Source organism: Bos javanicus, chromosome 23 (assembly GCF_032452875.1).
Source record: "Bos javanicus breed banteng chromosome 23, ARS-OSU_banteng_1.0, whole genome shotgun sequence".
NCBI classification, from domain to species: Eukaryota; Metazoa; Chordata; class Mammalia; order Artiodactyla; family Bovidae; genus Bos; species Bos javanicus.
The window spans coordinates 11,208,979-11,225,279 of record NC_083890.1 but is presented as its reverse complement, the minus strand read 5'-3'; the positions used below and the strand labels follow the sequence as shown (position 1 = coordinate 11,225,279).

The following is a 16,301-nucleotide window of genomic DNA, read 5'->3' as shown; positions in this document are numbered from 1 at the left end:
GCTTTCCTAGAGGTAAGCCTCTAAGATTAAACCTGCAAAAAGAGGCCAAAGTTCTTAGAACACGTGAGAAGATGACCCATCGTTTAAACTTATTGTGACTGAACGATGGCCTATGAGAGAAAGGTGGGATAAAGTGATAATTGGGGGTATGAATACACACCCACACATCTGGGATTTAACTAGGGCTCTTCTGTGTTTGAAAATAATTAGAATTTTACTAGAAGAAATAGCCTCCAGGGATCTTTTAACTCCACCGTCTGGCTGGGTTTCCTTGAGTGTGTCAAAGAGAAAAAGGACCTGAAGAATGCCAGCTCCATAGTTAAGTTCTATTTGCCCCGGTTCTCAGAAAGTAAGTAAGGAAGAGGGGAGGTCTATCTATCTATCTATTTATATCTTTAGAAGCATGGTCTCCAGAAGCCAGAAGATCATCAATCAGCCAATTTTAGGACAATATTTACCAAATAAAGACCTTCTCATAGAACAGAGACAAACCCTATATAAACCACCTTCCAACGTAAGAAAAAGATCTCTGATGTAACTTAATTTTACACTTAGTAACAGACTGCTTAGAAGTAAGAAGACTGTTCATCTTCTGATCCAAAACAGAACAGGGGAGAAGCTAGAAAAGGTCAAAGCAGAAACTGTCACTTCTACAAAGTAGGGAAGGGTTCCACGGGTTTAAGAAGAAGTACATGCATGAGAGGAAAAATATCTTGACTTACTTTTTGGTGAGCCGAGGGTCCAGAGGAGGGTGCTGTGCTCCATACACAGGCTGGATGCTAGAAGCGAGAAAAAAAAAGGAAGACACGAGTTGTCAGGAAGGTAGATATATTGGGTGAGTACCACCTGCATCGCAACGTTGGAAGGGACTGAGAGAAACAGGTGACCTCCAAGAACAACTATGCCCAAGCCAAAGGACAGCAACCTACTCTTTAAAAAAAAAAAAGTTCATCATCTTCCCTGGTGAGGTTTCAGCACCCTACGCAATTATCAGGAAGTTCTATCCGGACAGGCAGCATGGGAAGGCTTACAGTTGGACAGAATACAGTTCAAATGCAGGTTGTGGCATCCACTATAAACTTTCACTAAATGGCCTGACCACTCTGAACATGCTTTCTTATCTGTAAAACTGGAATATCGCCTACCCCAGAGGACCACTTGGACTACACGACAGTGAAGCAGCCCCACAGATCAAGGGAGGAGTGACCCAAGGGGTTCTCACAACTGCTGGCAAGGGTATAAACTGATACGACCACTTTGAAAAAGTTTGGCTATATTGAGGAAGAACAAAATATGCATACTCTAAGACTAAAGATACATACATATACATATACATATATATATATATGTCTTTAGAAAAACAAAGATATGTGTATCAGGAAACATATAAAAGTGTTCATAATCTCAGATATATGCAGATGACACCACCCTTATGGCAGAAAGTGAAGAACTAAAGAGCCTCTTGATGGAAGTGAAAGAGGAGAGTGAAAACACTGGCTTAAAACCCAACATTCAGAAAAATAAGATCATGGCATCCAGTTCCATCACTTCATGGGAAATAGATAGGGAAACCATGGAAACAGTTAGAGACTTTATTTTTTGAGGCTCCAAATCACTGCAGATGGTGACTGCAGCCATAAAATTAAAAGACGCTTGCTCCTTGGAAGAAAAGCTATGACAAACCTAGACAGCATATTCAAAAGCAGAGACATTACTTTGCCAACAAAGATCAGTCTAGTCAAGGCTATGGTTTTTCCAGTAGTCATGTATGGATGTGAGAGTTGGACTATAAAGAAAGCTGAGCGCTGAAGAATTGATGCTTTTGAACTGTGGTGTTGGAGAAGACTCTTGAGAGTCCCTTGGACTGCAAGGAGATCCAACCAGTCCATCCTAAAGGAAATCAGTCCTGGGTGTTCATTGGAGGGAATGATGTTGAAGCTGAAACTTTGATGTTGAAGCTGAATCCAATACATTGGCCACCTGATGTGAAGACCTGCCTCATTTGAAAAGACCCTGATGCTGGGAAAGATTGAAGGTGGAAAGAGAAGGGGATGACAGAGGATGAGATGGTTGGATGGCATCACCGACTCAATGGGCATGAGTCTGAGTAAACTCGGAGAGTTGGTGATGGACAGGGAGTCCTGATGCGCTGCAGTTTATGGGGTCGCAGAGTTGGACACGACTGAGTGACTGAACTGAACTGATAGCATTATGGATCCTTTTAGCTCCAAACTAGAAATAACCCTACTGTCTATCAATAGAGAAATAAACTTTCATGTGTTCATATAATAAAACACTTTACAGCAATGTAAATAAATGGAGTAAGGTTGCAAGTAATGTGAATGGATCTTACAAATGTCATGTTGAACAAAAAAAACAAGCAAAGGATAAAACAGTAAATAGTGTATGATTCTATTTACACATACATCACAAACTGGCAAAATGATTTCTATCACTTGGAGATCATCCATATAGTAACATAATAAAGGAAGCACAGAGTGATTAGCATGAAAGGATGTGGTTATCTCTTGGGGAGAAGGAAGGAGGTGTGATCAACAACAGACACGGGGGCTTCCGGGGCGTTCACTTTCTGATTATTTATCAAGTTTATCAAGTTACCATACCACACACTTGTTTTATGTACTTTTCTACAGTAGTTCAGTTTAAAAAAAAACGAAAAAAAAGAGTGACCTGAAATAATTGTATACTAAGCCAAACTGTGGTTTAAGTACAAAGGCAACAGAAAAGCATGCTTCAGCATGTAAGAACTCAGGGAATCTGGTTTCCTTTACTCCTTCCTCAAGAAACTACTAGAGGAAAAACTTCAACTGATAATAATAAATGGAGACACTATGGCAAAAGGCTGGTGGTGGACAAGAATCCACCTGCCAATGTAGGGGACACGGGTTCGATCCCTGTTCTGAAAAGACTCCGCATGCTTCCCCATGCCCCGGCGCAACTAAGCCCGTGTGCCACAACCACTGAGCCCAAGCTCCAGAGCTGGCGAATTGCAACGACTGAGCCCACACGCTGCAACTACTGGAGCCCGCCCGCCCACCTAGAACCTGGACTTTGCAACAAAGGAAGCCCCTGCACCACAGCTAAAGAGTAGCGCCCCATGTAGAACCAAGACCCGGTGCGGACAAAAGTAAATACGTACGTAAATTTTTAAAACTTTGTAAAGATTGAGCCTTAAATTTGAGGCTTTCTGGTTGCAGAAGAGAATGCAAAAATAATGTAACTGGCAAATGTTAAAGTGGGATGGAGGAGAAGTGGACTCAAATAAGTAGACTGATTTCCTCATCTTTTACTGACAAGGTTCAAAAAGACACTTATAACTGGTAGTTCAAGTACTATATAGGTATGTTGTTGTTGTTGAGTCTCCCAGTCGTGTTTGACTCTCTGTGACCCCAGGGACTGCAGCATGCCAGGCCTCCCTGTCCCTCATCATCTCCTGAAGTTTGCCCAAGTCCACGGCCACTGCATTGGTGATGCCATTCAGCCATCTCATTCTTTGATGCCCTAATATACAGGTATGTTTAAAGATATAAAATAAAACTAAGAAAAATAACTATAATCAACTAAAAGCAGATGGAAAGGAGGCAGGAAATAGTACTAATTTCATCATTACTCATGGTAGGGAGTCAACAGATACTATCTGAAGAAACATGGTATAAAGTTATACACAATCACTAGAATAAAAAGATAACTCTTTCAAATCATCAGAACCTACACCAGGATATACCCACCTCCCAAAGCAAGTACAGTCCTGATAGTGAAAGTTTTTTAAAAGAAAATATTAAAAATAGAACTAAAACCAAATATATCAGTCACTCCAATAAATATATATGGGTCGAACTTACCTATTAAAAGAAAAGGGATTATTATCAATGGGACTGGTAAAATCAACTACAGTACATCTGTTAAAAAGAATGAGGTAATTCTATATCCACTGACATGAAACACACATTGAAAAAAAGATGCAGAATTATATGCACAGTAATAATTCCATTTTATGTAAAAATCTTTAAAATAAAGTCTATCCACGTACTGACATATGATTGCGTTTATGTATTTACAGTCCATTTCTGAAAGAACACATAAGACTAAGAAGCAGTGGTATGGAAGTGGGACTGATGATTTGGAGGGCCCTGTGGCAGAGACTAAGTTTTCAGTGCAAACCTTCTTACACCTTTCTCAATTAGTACTGTATACATGATCACCTTTCTAAGAAATAAATTAAGCAATCTTAAGAGCACTGGGAAGTTTAAATGGGATAATGTGTAAAAGGTCCTTCAGCACAATTCCTACAGGTAGTTAAGCAATAACAGCAGGTGGTGAGGTAAATGCTGCCCGGCACACACTCAGTGCTTAAGAAATGTTGGTTTTCTTCCTCCCCCTGATTTTTGTAATTCATTTCTTACTAACATTTAGAAAACAGAACAAGTAGGTTTACCAAGTACCTTTGACATAAAGTACTTTGACATAAAGATGTGATCCTAAAGTTGCTTTTAAATAAAAATGTAGTCAATCTGATCATTTTCACATTGATTTCTACTAAGATTCCAAAGAGAATATTTGTGTATCAACCTTTAGCTATGAGTAGGGCCCTGACCCTTTTAGTAGTAAGATTTCTGAACATCTATGGAAGGTTATTAAGTAATTTGTAAACAAGCCATCACATGTACTACCACAGAAATACAAACAATGCTACTTGAATGTGTTTACAGTTTCCCAGGCAGAGGAAAGGAAGAGAGAAAAGAAGGATTAAAGAATACAGGAAAGTCTGGCTTAGAGAGAGAAAGCTTAGACAAAACAAAAAGCACAAACTAGAAAACCCAAAGGGCCATTTGTATTTCAGCATTTGCAAATACTCTTAAGATGAGTACACTTGAACTCTCTAAGTAAATAAGCTTCTATGTTAGCAAAATATAAAGATCAGAGAATAAACTCTGCAGGAAGATATTAATGGGAAAGTTGGGCTGGGTGACTGAGTAGCAGAATAAGAAAGAATCCTTAGATTCTCTCCATAAAAGAGTATTACCACCTGCCAGTAATACAGCAAGAAAAAAAGCAATCCTAATGGTGCAGGTTTAGGAGCTAAAGGCCATTAATAATCACCTAGGAAAAGGACCTTAACATCACTGTAGACTATTTTTTTAAAGACGTCAGCCCCGAGTGCTGGCATAGCCAGAAAGGCCAAGATAAATGATGGACTTTATCAGCAAAGGTATCAGAGCCTAAACTGAACTTATTTCTGAACTAAAACCATAATGTATCTGTTAACATTTTTAATTAACATATTCCTGAACTAAACCATAATTTGTCTGTATCTGAAACACCTGGATAATTTATCAGTTTCACTTCAGTTCAGTTCAGTTGCTCAGTCGTGTCCGACTCCTTGCAACCCCATGAATCGCAGCATGCCAGGCCTCCCTATCCATCACCAACTCCTGGAGTTCACTCAGACTCACGTCCATCGAGTCGGTGATGCCATCCAGCCATCTCATCCTCTGTCGTCCCCTTCTCCTCCTGCTCCCAATCCCTCCCAGCATCAGAGTCTTTTCCAATGAATCAACTCTTCCCATGAGGTGGCCAAAGTACTGGAGTTTCAGCTTTAGCATCATTCCTTCCAAAGACATCCCAGGGCTGATCTCCCTCAGAATGGACTGTTTGGATCTCCTTGCAGTCCAAGGGACTCTCAAGAGTCTTCTCCAACACCACACTTCAAAACCATCAATTCTTCGGCGCTCAGCCTTCTTCACAGTCCAACTCTCAGATCCATACATGACCACAGGAAAAACCATAGCCTTGACTAGACGGACCTTTGTTGTCTCTGCTTTTGAATATGCTATCTAGGTTGGTCATAACTTTCCTTCCAAGGAGTAAGCGTCTTTTAATTTCATGGCTGCAGTCACCATCTGCAGTGATTTTGGAGCCCAAAAAATAAAGTCTGACACTGTTTCCACTGTTTCCCCATCTATTTCCCATGAAGTGATGGGACCAGATGCCATGATCTTCGTTTTCTGAATGTTGAGCTTTAAGCCAACTTTTTCACTCTCCACTTTCATTTTCATCAAGAGGCTTTTGAGTTCCTCTTCACTTTCTGCCATAAGGGTGGTGTCATCTGCATATCTGAGGTTACTGATATTTCTCCCAGCAATCTTGATTCCAGCTTGTGCTTCTTCCAGTCCAGCGTTTCTCATGATGTTCTCTGCATATAAGTTAAATAAGCACGGTGACAATATACAGCCTTGATGAACTCCTTTTCCTATTTGGAACCAGTCTGTTGTTCCATGTCCAGTTCTAACTGTTGCTTCCTGACCTGCATACAGATTTCTCAAGAGGCAGGTCAGGTGGTCTGGTATTCCCATCTCTTGAAGAATTTTCCACAGTTTATTGTGATCCACACAGTCAAAGGCTTCGGCATAGTCAATAAAGCAGAAATAGATGCTTTTCTGGAACTCTCTTGCTTTTTCCATGATCCAGCGGATGTTGGCAATTTGATCTCTGGTTCCTCTGCCTTTTCTAAAACCAGCTTGAACATCAGGAAGTTCACGGTTCACGTATTGCTGAAGCCTGGCTTGGAGAATTTTGAGCATTACCTTACTAGCATGTGAGTAGGAGAGGCAAGAAGTTAGAAAAGGAAGAGAAGCCCAGATGACTAAATGAAGACAAACTGAAAGAGCCTGGTGATTGAGGTGCTCAATTTCTGGGCATGTATAATTCACCTATCGACCTGTGCAATACACTTCCACTAGACCCAAACTCAACTCTAGAGCAGGCTGGTCTCCACACACCCTAACCTCAAACGCTAAGCTGGGCTCTTCTCCCCATCTCATTTAAAAAATCTTATCCATCCTGAAACATTCCTTCAAACTCTACACCCTGTGCCCCATGAGACTTTCTCTGAGCCTGTCCCCAGCATCCACTAACCCATGCCTTTGCTGATTCCCTAAAACACAGAAATTGAGGTTTACACTGCTTTTAAAGAATAAACTATTTTTAAAACAAACTAGATTTAGAGCATAATATAAAGTATACCCAGGTAGGTGCTCAACACCTATGTAAGAAATAAGACATTATGGAGTCGAAACCCCAGCACAACCCTTCTCAGGAAACCACTGAGTCTGGGATTTTTCATCCTCATTTTTGTTTTTATATTTCCTATGCATGTATCGTGAAACAATATAGAGTATTGTTCTGCATGTTTGAAAAACTTCATATAAATGGCATCACACCATATTCACAACTTACTTTGATGCTAAATCATAAATGCTACTTTAAATCTTATTTAATTTCATGGCTGGCTGGCTGATTTCTCCAACACACATTTAAAAAACATTTGCTTTACCACAAGAGCAAAAGGCATTTAACTCACATTTTCAGAAACAAAGAAAAGTATAGAGAAAGATACAACAAACACCCACGAACCCATCACTCTGACTTAACAAATAATTAACACCTGTCACATTTCTTTTTCTTTTTTTAAGAAAATAAAGTGTTAAAGAGACTTCTGAAGTTCCAGTTGCAGTCCCCAGCCCCGTTCCCCCGCCTCCCCAAGAGATAACCACTATCCTGAAGTGGATACAAAATCCTTCCCATCTGTTTTTATACTTTTACATATCTTTTTTTATGTTTTAAAACTTCTACATGAAAGACTGCACACTGTACATATCGGTCTACATCTTGCTTTTCTCACTCAACAGTGTGTTTTCACCCAGCTCTGCTTTTCGGTTTTTCTGATTACAAAAGTAACATATGCTTAAGTGGCAAAACCAGAAAGACAATAACACTGAGCATCCTCTCCATGGGGAAGCTGAGCTGCGGAGTACTTTCAGATTCTCCAGAGCAGTGGTGGGGCCATGTCCTTTTCTGTAGTCCCCTCACCACCTGGCAGAGCATGACACACACCAGCAGGCGCTTAACAATACTCAGTGAGTCAAGCCTGGAACGATGAAGAACCCAGGCCTCTGTTTAAGCTGACTCCTGTCTAGCTACACCTAAAAATGAAGAGGCAGTCACACTGTGTCTCAGAGAAACCAAACCGCATATACAGAGAAAAGGCCACGGGCTGTGCCACAACAAAGGAAAACATGAAGCAAAAGTCTCGGTCAACCTCCATTGTTCCCTTCAATAAACCAACACCGCAGAACGTGTTGGCAGAGCTGGGTAGTTGGAACAGAGCAAAAAGCCTGATAGGAAAAAAGATCAACAGGTGTTTGTTCAGCGCTGGCAGAGGAGCTAAAGCAAACATGGGAACAGAGCTATCCACTTTGAAGCCAAACACGCTGGCAATCAACGCAGGGTCACACGCTCACTCGATGGAAGTCTTCCAGAACCGGGGATCCATGCTGCTGCGGTGATAATTTAGTATCTCCTAGTCACTGACTTAATCAGTAAAGCATTTCCAAGCTAAGAATAGGTTGTAGTGTACCTGCCCAGACAGGCTGGGACCATTACACTGAGTCTCCTATCAGATTCTTTAAAGTTACAAAAAACAACCAAATGACAGAGAAGGTTTCAGTTAAAAATCTACGGGCTCCTAAGTAATTCAAGGAATCAGACACTTCTCAGAGTCACTGAATATTAAAAGAGCTCCTTGACTTTAATAACACACGTGCGTGTGTGCTAAGTCACTTCAGTTGTATCTGACTCTTTACAACCTTATGGACCGTGGCCCATCAGGCTCCTCTGTCCATGGGATTCTCCAGGCAAGAATACTGGAGTCGGTTGCCATGCCCTCCTCCAGGGGATCTTCTGACCCAGGGATTGAGCACCCATCTGTTATGTCTCCTGCATTGGCAGGCAGGTTCTTTACCACCAGTACCACCTGGGAAACCCACTTTTCCTTAAAAAGAGGGTGAAGCCGTTCCCAGAAAGACTGGGGATGAGATTGTGGGGAATTAGCCAGGCTTTGGCTCACATTTGTCTCTCCTATTCCAAGTCTCATCCATACTTTCACTGGAAGCATCTACATCCTTGAACCAGATGAGGTGCTTGGGCAGAGGGTTATTTCAATCTTAGCAGAGACTGAGGGAAGGGAGAGGCAGCAGCAGAGTGTGGACCAGGGGTCAAGAAATTTGCAGTGTGATTTAGGGCTACTTTCCCTCTCTGGCCTCAGTTTCCTCAATCAGCAGTGCTCTCAGGGTCGAATTATAACATTCTATAATTTCGTGACACTCAGACGTGCGGTGGGGCCAGAAATTCACCACTTTCCAAAGCACAAGATAGAAAAACTTACCTTCAGCGCTCCCCGCCCACCCCCGAGCTATTCTTACCTATCAATCATACCTCTGTGCCTGACAGAGCAGAAGAGAAACATCCAGTGACATGAGTTGGAGTTGCCAAGTTTAACACTCAACTTCAGAACCAGTAAAAGCCTCAGAGCTCCTTCAATCCAGATATCATTTCATAGATAAGGAAATTGAGCATGGAGTAGTTAGTATGTTGTCCTAAACTGTGGCTCTTTCTGAGGATAGGATACCACAATCTTACCTGACCACCTACGCCAGAAACCTGAGGTGACATCCCTTCAGCCCACCTTTCTCCCTTACTCCCCAAATCCAGTGATTTACCAAGTCCTATAGATATTCCCAAACTTGTCCTTTATTGTCATTACCCTAGTTGAAGACCTCATGGCCTGTCCCTGTACTAACTGCAGCAGACTCTTAACTACAGCTGATTTGAACAACGGGGGTAAGGGGCACCGACTCCACTCACAGCCCAACCCAGGGATGGAACCCAGGTCTCCCGCATTGCAGGTGGATTCTTTACCAGCTGAGCCACAAGGGAAGCCCCCACTCACAGCACGGAGACCAATGAGGAAGGTACAGCAGTGGCCCAGGAAAGAGAGGACTCAGTTTGATCCTGAAAGTAGGGAGTGGAAGTGATGAGAACTGCTCATGTTCAGGATATATTCTGACAAGCCAACACAGAACCTGCTAATGAACTGGATGTAGCAGGAAGAGAAAGAGAATGAAAGACATTAGGATTTTTGGTCTGAGGGACTTGGTGAATGGCTGGACTATTTACGTGAGACTGGACAGAGTAGATTTGCAGGAGTGGGCAAATGTGGAAATCAAGAGTTCTGCTTGGATGTGTTACGTGAGAGATGCTATTAGCAAAACAGAGATGCATTAATTGTTCAGTATCCAGGGACTTCCCTGGCAGTCCAGTGGTTAAGACTCCGTGCTTCCACTGCAGAGGGCACAATTTTGATCCCTGATCCCATAGGCCGCACAGTATGGCCAAAAAAAAATTTTCAGTATCCACTGGGGAAAAGCATCCAGCATCAGAAATCAGATTTCTTTCAATCTAATTTAAGGCTCTCTATTCAGTGGTTCTCAAAGTGCAGCTCCCAGCTTAGCAGGAGTGGTACTCTTTAGGAACTCCTCAGAAACTTCACTTCTGGTGCTCCACCTCAGTTCAGTTCAGTCGCTCAGTCGTGTCCGACTCTTTGCAACCCCATGAATCGCAGCACGCCAGGCCTCCCTGTCCATCACCAACTCCTGGAGTTCACTCAGACTCACGTCCATCGAGTCAGTGATGCCAACCAGCTATCTCATCCTCTGTTGTCCCCTTCTCCTCCTGCCCCCAATCACTCCCAGCATCAGAGTCTTTTCCAATGAGTCAACTCTTCACATGAGGTGGCCAAAGTACTGGAATTTCAGCTTTAGCATCAGTCCTTCCAAAGAAATCCCAGGGCTGATCTCCCTCAGAATGGACTGTTTGGATCTCCTTGCAGTCCAAGGGACTCTCAAGAGTCTTCTCCAACACCACACTTCAAAAGCATCAATTCTTCGGTGCTCAGCCTTCTTCACAGTCCAACTCTCACATCCATACATGACCACAGGAAAAACCACAGCCTTGACTAGACAGACCTTAGTTGGCAAAGTAATGTCTCTGCTTTTGAATATGCTATCTAGGTTGGTCATAACTTTCCTTCCAAGGAGTAAGCGTCTTTTAATTTCATGGCTGCAGTCACCATCTGCAGTGATTTTGGAGCCCAAAAAATAAAGTCTGACACTGTTTCCACTATTTCCCAATCTATTTCCCATGAAGTGATGGGACCAGATGCCAATGATCTTCATTTTCTGAATGTTGAGCTTTAAGCCAGCTTTTTCACTCTCCACTTTCACTTTCATCAAGAGGCTTTTTAGTTCCTCTTCACTTTCTGCCATAAGGGTGGTGTCATCTGCATATCTGAGGTTACTGATATTTCTCCCAGCAATCTTGATTCCAGCTTGTGCTTCTTCCAGCCCAGCATTTCTCATGATGTACTCTGCATAGAAGTTAAATAAGCACGGTGACAATATACAGCCTTGATGAACTCCTTTTCCTATTTGGAACCAGTCTGTTGTTCCATGTCCAGTTCTAACTGTTGCTTCCTGACCTGCATACAGATTTCTCAAGAGGCAGGTCAGGTGGTCTGGTATTCCCATCTCTTTCAGAACTTTCCACAGTTTATTGTGATCTACACAGTCAAAGGCTTTGGCATAGTCAATAAAGTAGAAATAGATGTTTTTCTGGAACTCTCTTGCTTTCTCCATGATCCAGCGGATGTTGGCAATTTGATCTCTGGTTCCTCTGCCTTTTCTAAAACAGCCTGAACATCAGGAAGTTCACGGTTCACATATTACTGAAGCCTGGCTTGGAGAATTTTGAGCATTACTTTACTAGCGTGTGAGATGAGCGCAATTGTAATGGACGGAATTAGAAACTCGGAAGTGGGGCTTGGCAATCTATGTTTTAACAAGCCCTTCCAGGTGATTCATTAAAGTTTGAGAAGCACTGCTCAAAACCATACTCCTCATTGCTAATGAACCCCTGACAGTCGCAGTGATCCTGCATTAGGCTCTTTCGTGCTCCCGTAAACTGTCCACCTAATCAACAACAGGCAGTATTTTTTCCACCCAGGACTCACTGTGGGGCTCCAGACACACCACTGATCAGAGTTCTTCAATTCGAGTTTCTGAAACTAGAGCAAGGAGAAGAAACAAATAAAAATAGAAGCTACTGTAATCACAACTAGCATTTTCATAATGGCTAATGTTATTGAGTACCTTCTATGTACTTTCCATGCATTGAAGTGAAGTGAAGTGAAGTCGCTCAGTCGTGCCTGACTCTTTGCGACTCCATGGACTGTAGCCTACCAGGCTCCATCCATGAGATTTTTCCAGGCAAGAATACTGGAGTGGGTTGCCGTTTCCTTCTCCAGAGGATCTTCCCAACCCAGGGATCGAACCCGGGTCTTCCGCATTGCAGGCAGACGCTTTACCATCTGAGCCACCAGGGAAGCCATGCATTACCTCATTTAATTCTCATTAACAGCCTTATAAGGTAGACACTCTGTCCTCATTTTACAGGAGGAAACTAAGGCACCAAGAGGTTAAGTAACTTGCCCAAGGTCACACAGAAAGTGGCAGCGCTGAGATTTGAAACCAGGTTGCAGAGCTTGCACTCTTTTTCATTTTTTCTCCCTTTTCGGAGATATCATTGACACATAATCTTGTGTAAGTTTAAGATGTACATTCTGTTGGTTCAGTACACTTACAGTCTCTCTCTGAAGTTTGGTCCACAGTTGGTTGAATTTGTGGATGGATACAAAATCCATAGATATGGAGGGCCAACTGTACCACCACCTCATATAAAGGACTTGAACATCTGCAGATCTTGGTATCCAAGGGGGTCCTGGAACCAATTCCCCCCAGACACAGAGGGACAACTCTACTGCAACATGATTACTACTGTCGCATTGGCTAACACTTCTATCATGTCACATAATTAACATTTCTTCTTTGTGGTAAGAACAATTAAGATCTAGTATCCTAGCAACTTTGAAGATTATAATACAGTGTTGTTGACTATAATCACTATGCTGTCCATTATCTCTCCAGAACTTATTTATCTACTAGTTTCAAGTTTCCAGAGCCTGTATTTTTAACCACATGGTACGTACTGCCTCCTGTCTTCCTAGGCATCCACACAAGGACCATTTGAAATATTAAGCACATGGGGCTCTTATGAATAACTGAGAGCACTTATAAAGACGTTTAATTCCATAAAATTACTATATGAAGCAATTCCACTTCTACATATAATCAAAGGAGTGGAAAACATACTTTCACACAAAAAACCTGCACACGGATTTCACAGTTTTATTCATAAGAGCCCAAAAGTGGAAACAACTCTAACGTCCATCACCTAATGAATGGATAAACAAAGTGAGGTACATACATACAAGGAATATTATTCAGCCGTAAAAGGAATGAAATACTGATACATGCCACAAGAATAAGCCTTGAAAACACTACATCTAAAAGAAACCAGTCACAAAAGGCCTCTTACTACATTATTCCATTTATACAAAATGTTCAGAATACGTAAATCCATATAAATAAAAAGATCAGTGGTTGCCAAGGGCCAGAGAGCGGTGGGCGGGGGGGAAGGGGGAGTGACTACTAATGGATATGAGGTTTCTTTTCGGGGTGATGAAAATACTCTGAAATTAGTGTTGATGGTTGCACAAAACCATTTATACTCTAGATGAATGTACTAAATACCACCAAATTATACACTTCAAAAGGGTGAATTTTTATAATATGTGAATTATCTCAATAAAGCTGTTATTTTACAAAAGGATGTTTAATTCGTTTTGAACTTGAGGCTATTTTACTACATAAAATTCCTATTTGCTGTAATTAAGGTTGCTGGATCATGATCAAAGAAACTGAAAGTCATCTGCTATCGTTTTGAATTTTTACCTTTCAATTTGCAAAGAGGAAGCTAGTCTCACTTCTAAGTTGCCATGGACCTAGACAGTTATCTGTGTCATTTCTCCACCCAAAGTTTTTCTTCACTATGACCGAAAGAGTACAAATGCAAATGTTCTATTCTTGAGAAAAATGTACTAATATTTTCCTTACATCAAAGGACTTTCTCTCTAAAAGAATTTTTATTTTCTCCCATAACCAAGGGCTCCTAGGGCTTCCTTGCTAAAAGCGCATAGTTGAACAATATTTCTCTTCAACAAGCAAGGTACTAAACACCATTATGAATCATGGCAACATTTTAATGTCTTAAGATAAACAATGAACATAAATACCTCTTACTGGAATAAGGATCAGAGAAATATTCTTTTAAATGCATACTTTCTCTAATAAACAGAAATATTAATAATTAGTATTTATTGAGCAACTATAAATAAACATTGTTTTAGGTTCTTTACAAATAGATGTTTAATTCAATCCACACTGGAATCTTGAAGAAAGTATTTTTATCCTCTTTTCACAGATAAGGGAACTGAGGCTTAAAGAGATTAATTGTCCTTGATCACACAGATAACACTCCAATAATAATCCAAAGCTTTCAGAATTCAAATGTTCTTTCCTCTATCCTTTTGTATTCCTCTTCAAAATGAAAAAGGAAGCCACAAACTTAAAGAAACTAAAAAGATTTCTCTTCCTATCTCACAAAAAAATAGTGCTCTGCAAAAAATATGACTGCTTCTACATTCCAAAAGAGGAAATATAGAAAATAAAAACTGTTAGTAACAACCAGCAGTTGGTAGGCACAAAAAGATTATGCCATATCCCACATATCAAATACTGCTTCCTGATTTAACAGTTTTTCTATAGATTCTGATTATAACTTTTGATGTCAAAATTTAATGATCTCACCATGGAAAACCCCAGAGAACAGCAGTTAGCGAGACTGGAGAGCTCCCTAGACCAGGAAGGAAAAGGAATCAGTAGGCAGGAAGTGGTGCCTATCTAAAAACATATAAGTCTTTAGCATTAACACTGTTATTCCACAACATTTCAATCTGAAGTTATTTATGAATTCCCTTAACCTACTTTTTACTATATTAAGAAAAACTGATCCCCGACTGTCTAACAGGATCCTATCAATAAGTAAGTCCACTATATAGCCACCACTGTCCCTGATTTCTCTCTTGCTACTGATAAAACAAACCAAAAAAGCTACAGGTTTAAAGGATTATTCCCCTTATCAATCAACTAGGAAGGGTAGCACATGGGGTACAATCAATCATGAATTTCATCGTCAAACAGACTGTGGCTGGCCGAAATCTTAAATTTAAGATTGAAACATACACTCCTCCTTTTACTTCTCAGCACTACCCCCAAACAAATTGAAACTATAAACCAACACTAGAGTGATGAATGGACAATTGTTAAGAGTCTCAACGTATACCAAAAAGGGGTGGGGCGAGAGTGGAGATTATCTTAGAAATAATCTGTTCTCCACCTAAACAACTCTAGAATGAAAGAATTTAATGCATTTGCACAAGAAGTACATTAGCAGGCAGAGGAGAAGAGGCCACTGGGGTATGACAAATCTTTAGAAGATGCTAAAGAAATCATCTCGATTCTGTTACCCTGTAATAATTCCTAATGGGAAAGGACCAACTCAAGATATCTTAAAGTGAGGTCGAGTTGAAGAATTTCCCTCACTTTTCTTGTCCCCACCCCCGCCACGCAGACGGTCTCAAGCTCCCACCAGAACCCTTCTAGGAGTCCAGGAGGAATATTCGTACGAGGTGCGGGGGGGAGTGAAGGGACCATCCTCGTGCAAACAACCACCTGTGCTTGATGAAGACCCCCGCCCCCTCAAGAAGGAGTTCTTCGTAAAGTGAGAAGCAGCTCTGAGGATAGCCTTCCAAACCCAGAACCGACACTAATTACTCACCTAACTCCACTGTCCCCTATGCGCGAACTCCGGCCACCTCCCGGCTGAGGGAAGCCCCTCAAGGGCCCGACGCCCCCGGACCCGGGTCTGCTCCCACACCCAACCATCTCCAAAGCTCGCCGCCCACTCCTTTGCCTGACAGCCGTCCTGCCACCACCAGGCAGTCCCAGCTCCCCGCCCCCCGCCCTACGCCCAGGTTCTCCAAACCAGCATTCTTGGATCGCTGGCGCCCCAGGCCCGCGGGATTTAGGGTTTAGGATTTAGAAGGGTTTGGTCCAATCTCCTCTTCCTCTCAGCGTCCTGGGCTCACCTCCCCGGCAGCTTGGCGCTCCTCTTCCAAAACTGCTTGCTATTCTCGGCGGCCATTGCTCCGGCCCGGGGAAAGCCTTGTAGGCGGGCCAGGGGCTACCCAGAGAAATGCCCCCAGGACCCCGCAATCGCAGGGCCAGCTCAGGCCGCTTCCCTGCTGCCGGTCACCCGCTCCCAGCTCCCGGGGACGCCATCTTGGATGTGGGCACCCCCCAACCCAGCGCCGCTGCCATTGGTGGGCTGCGCAGGCTGTGGGAGACGGACCAATCGGGAGCCAGAAT

General features: G+C 42.2%; 1 protein-coding gene across 1 annotated transcript in view; it reads right to left on the bottom strand.

Annotated features, from left to right (window-relative positions):
- The window catches only part of TBC1D22B (TBC1 domain family member 22B), a 74,079-nt gene extending 57,837 nt beyond the window's left edge, over positions 1–16,242 (bottom strand). Inside the window, exons 1-2 of the mRNA XM_061398048.1 lie at positions 16,022–16,242; positions 723–779 (exon numbers count right to left, since the gene is read on the bottom strand). Coding sequence (XP_061254032.1) covers positions 723–779; positions 16,022–16,077 — 113 coding nt within the window. The 5' untranslated portion in view covers positions 16,078–16,242. The remainder of the gene's footprint in view (positions 1–722; positions 780–16,021) is intronic.
- Between the last annotated feature and the right edge of the window lie 59 nt (positions 16,243–16,301).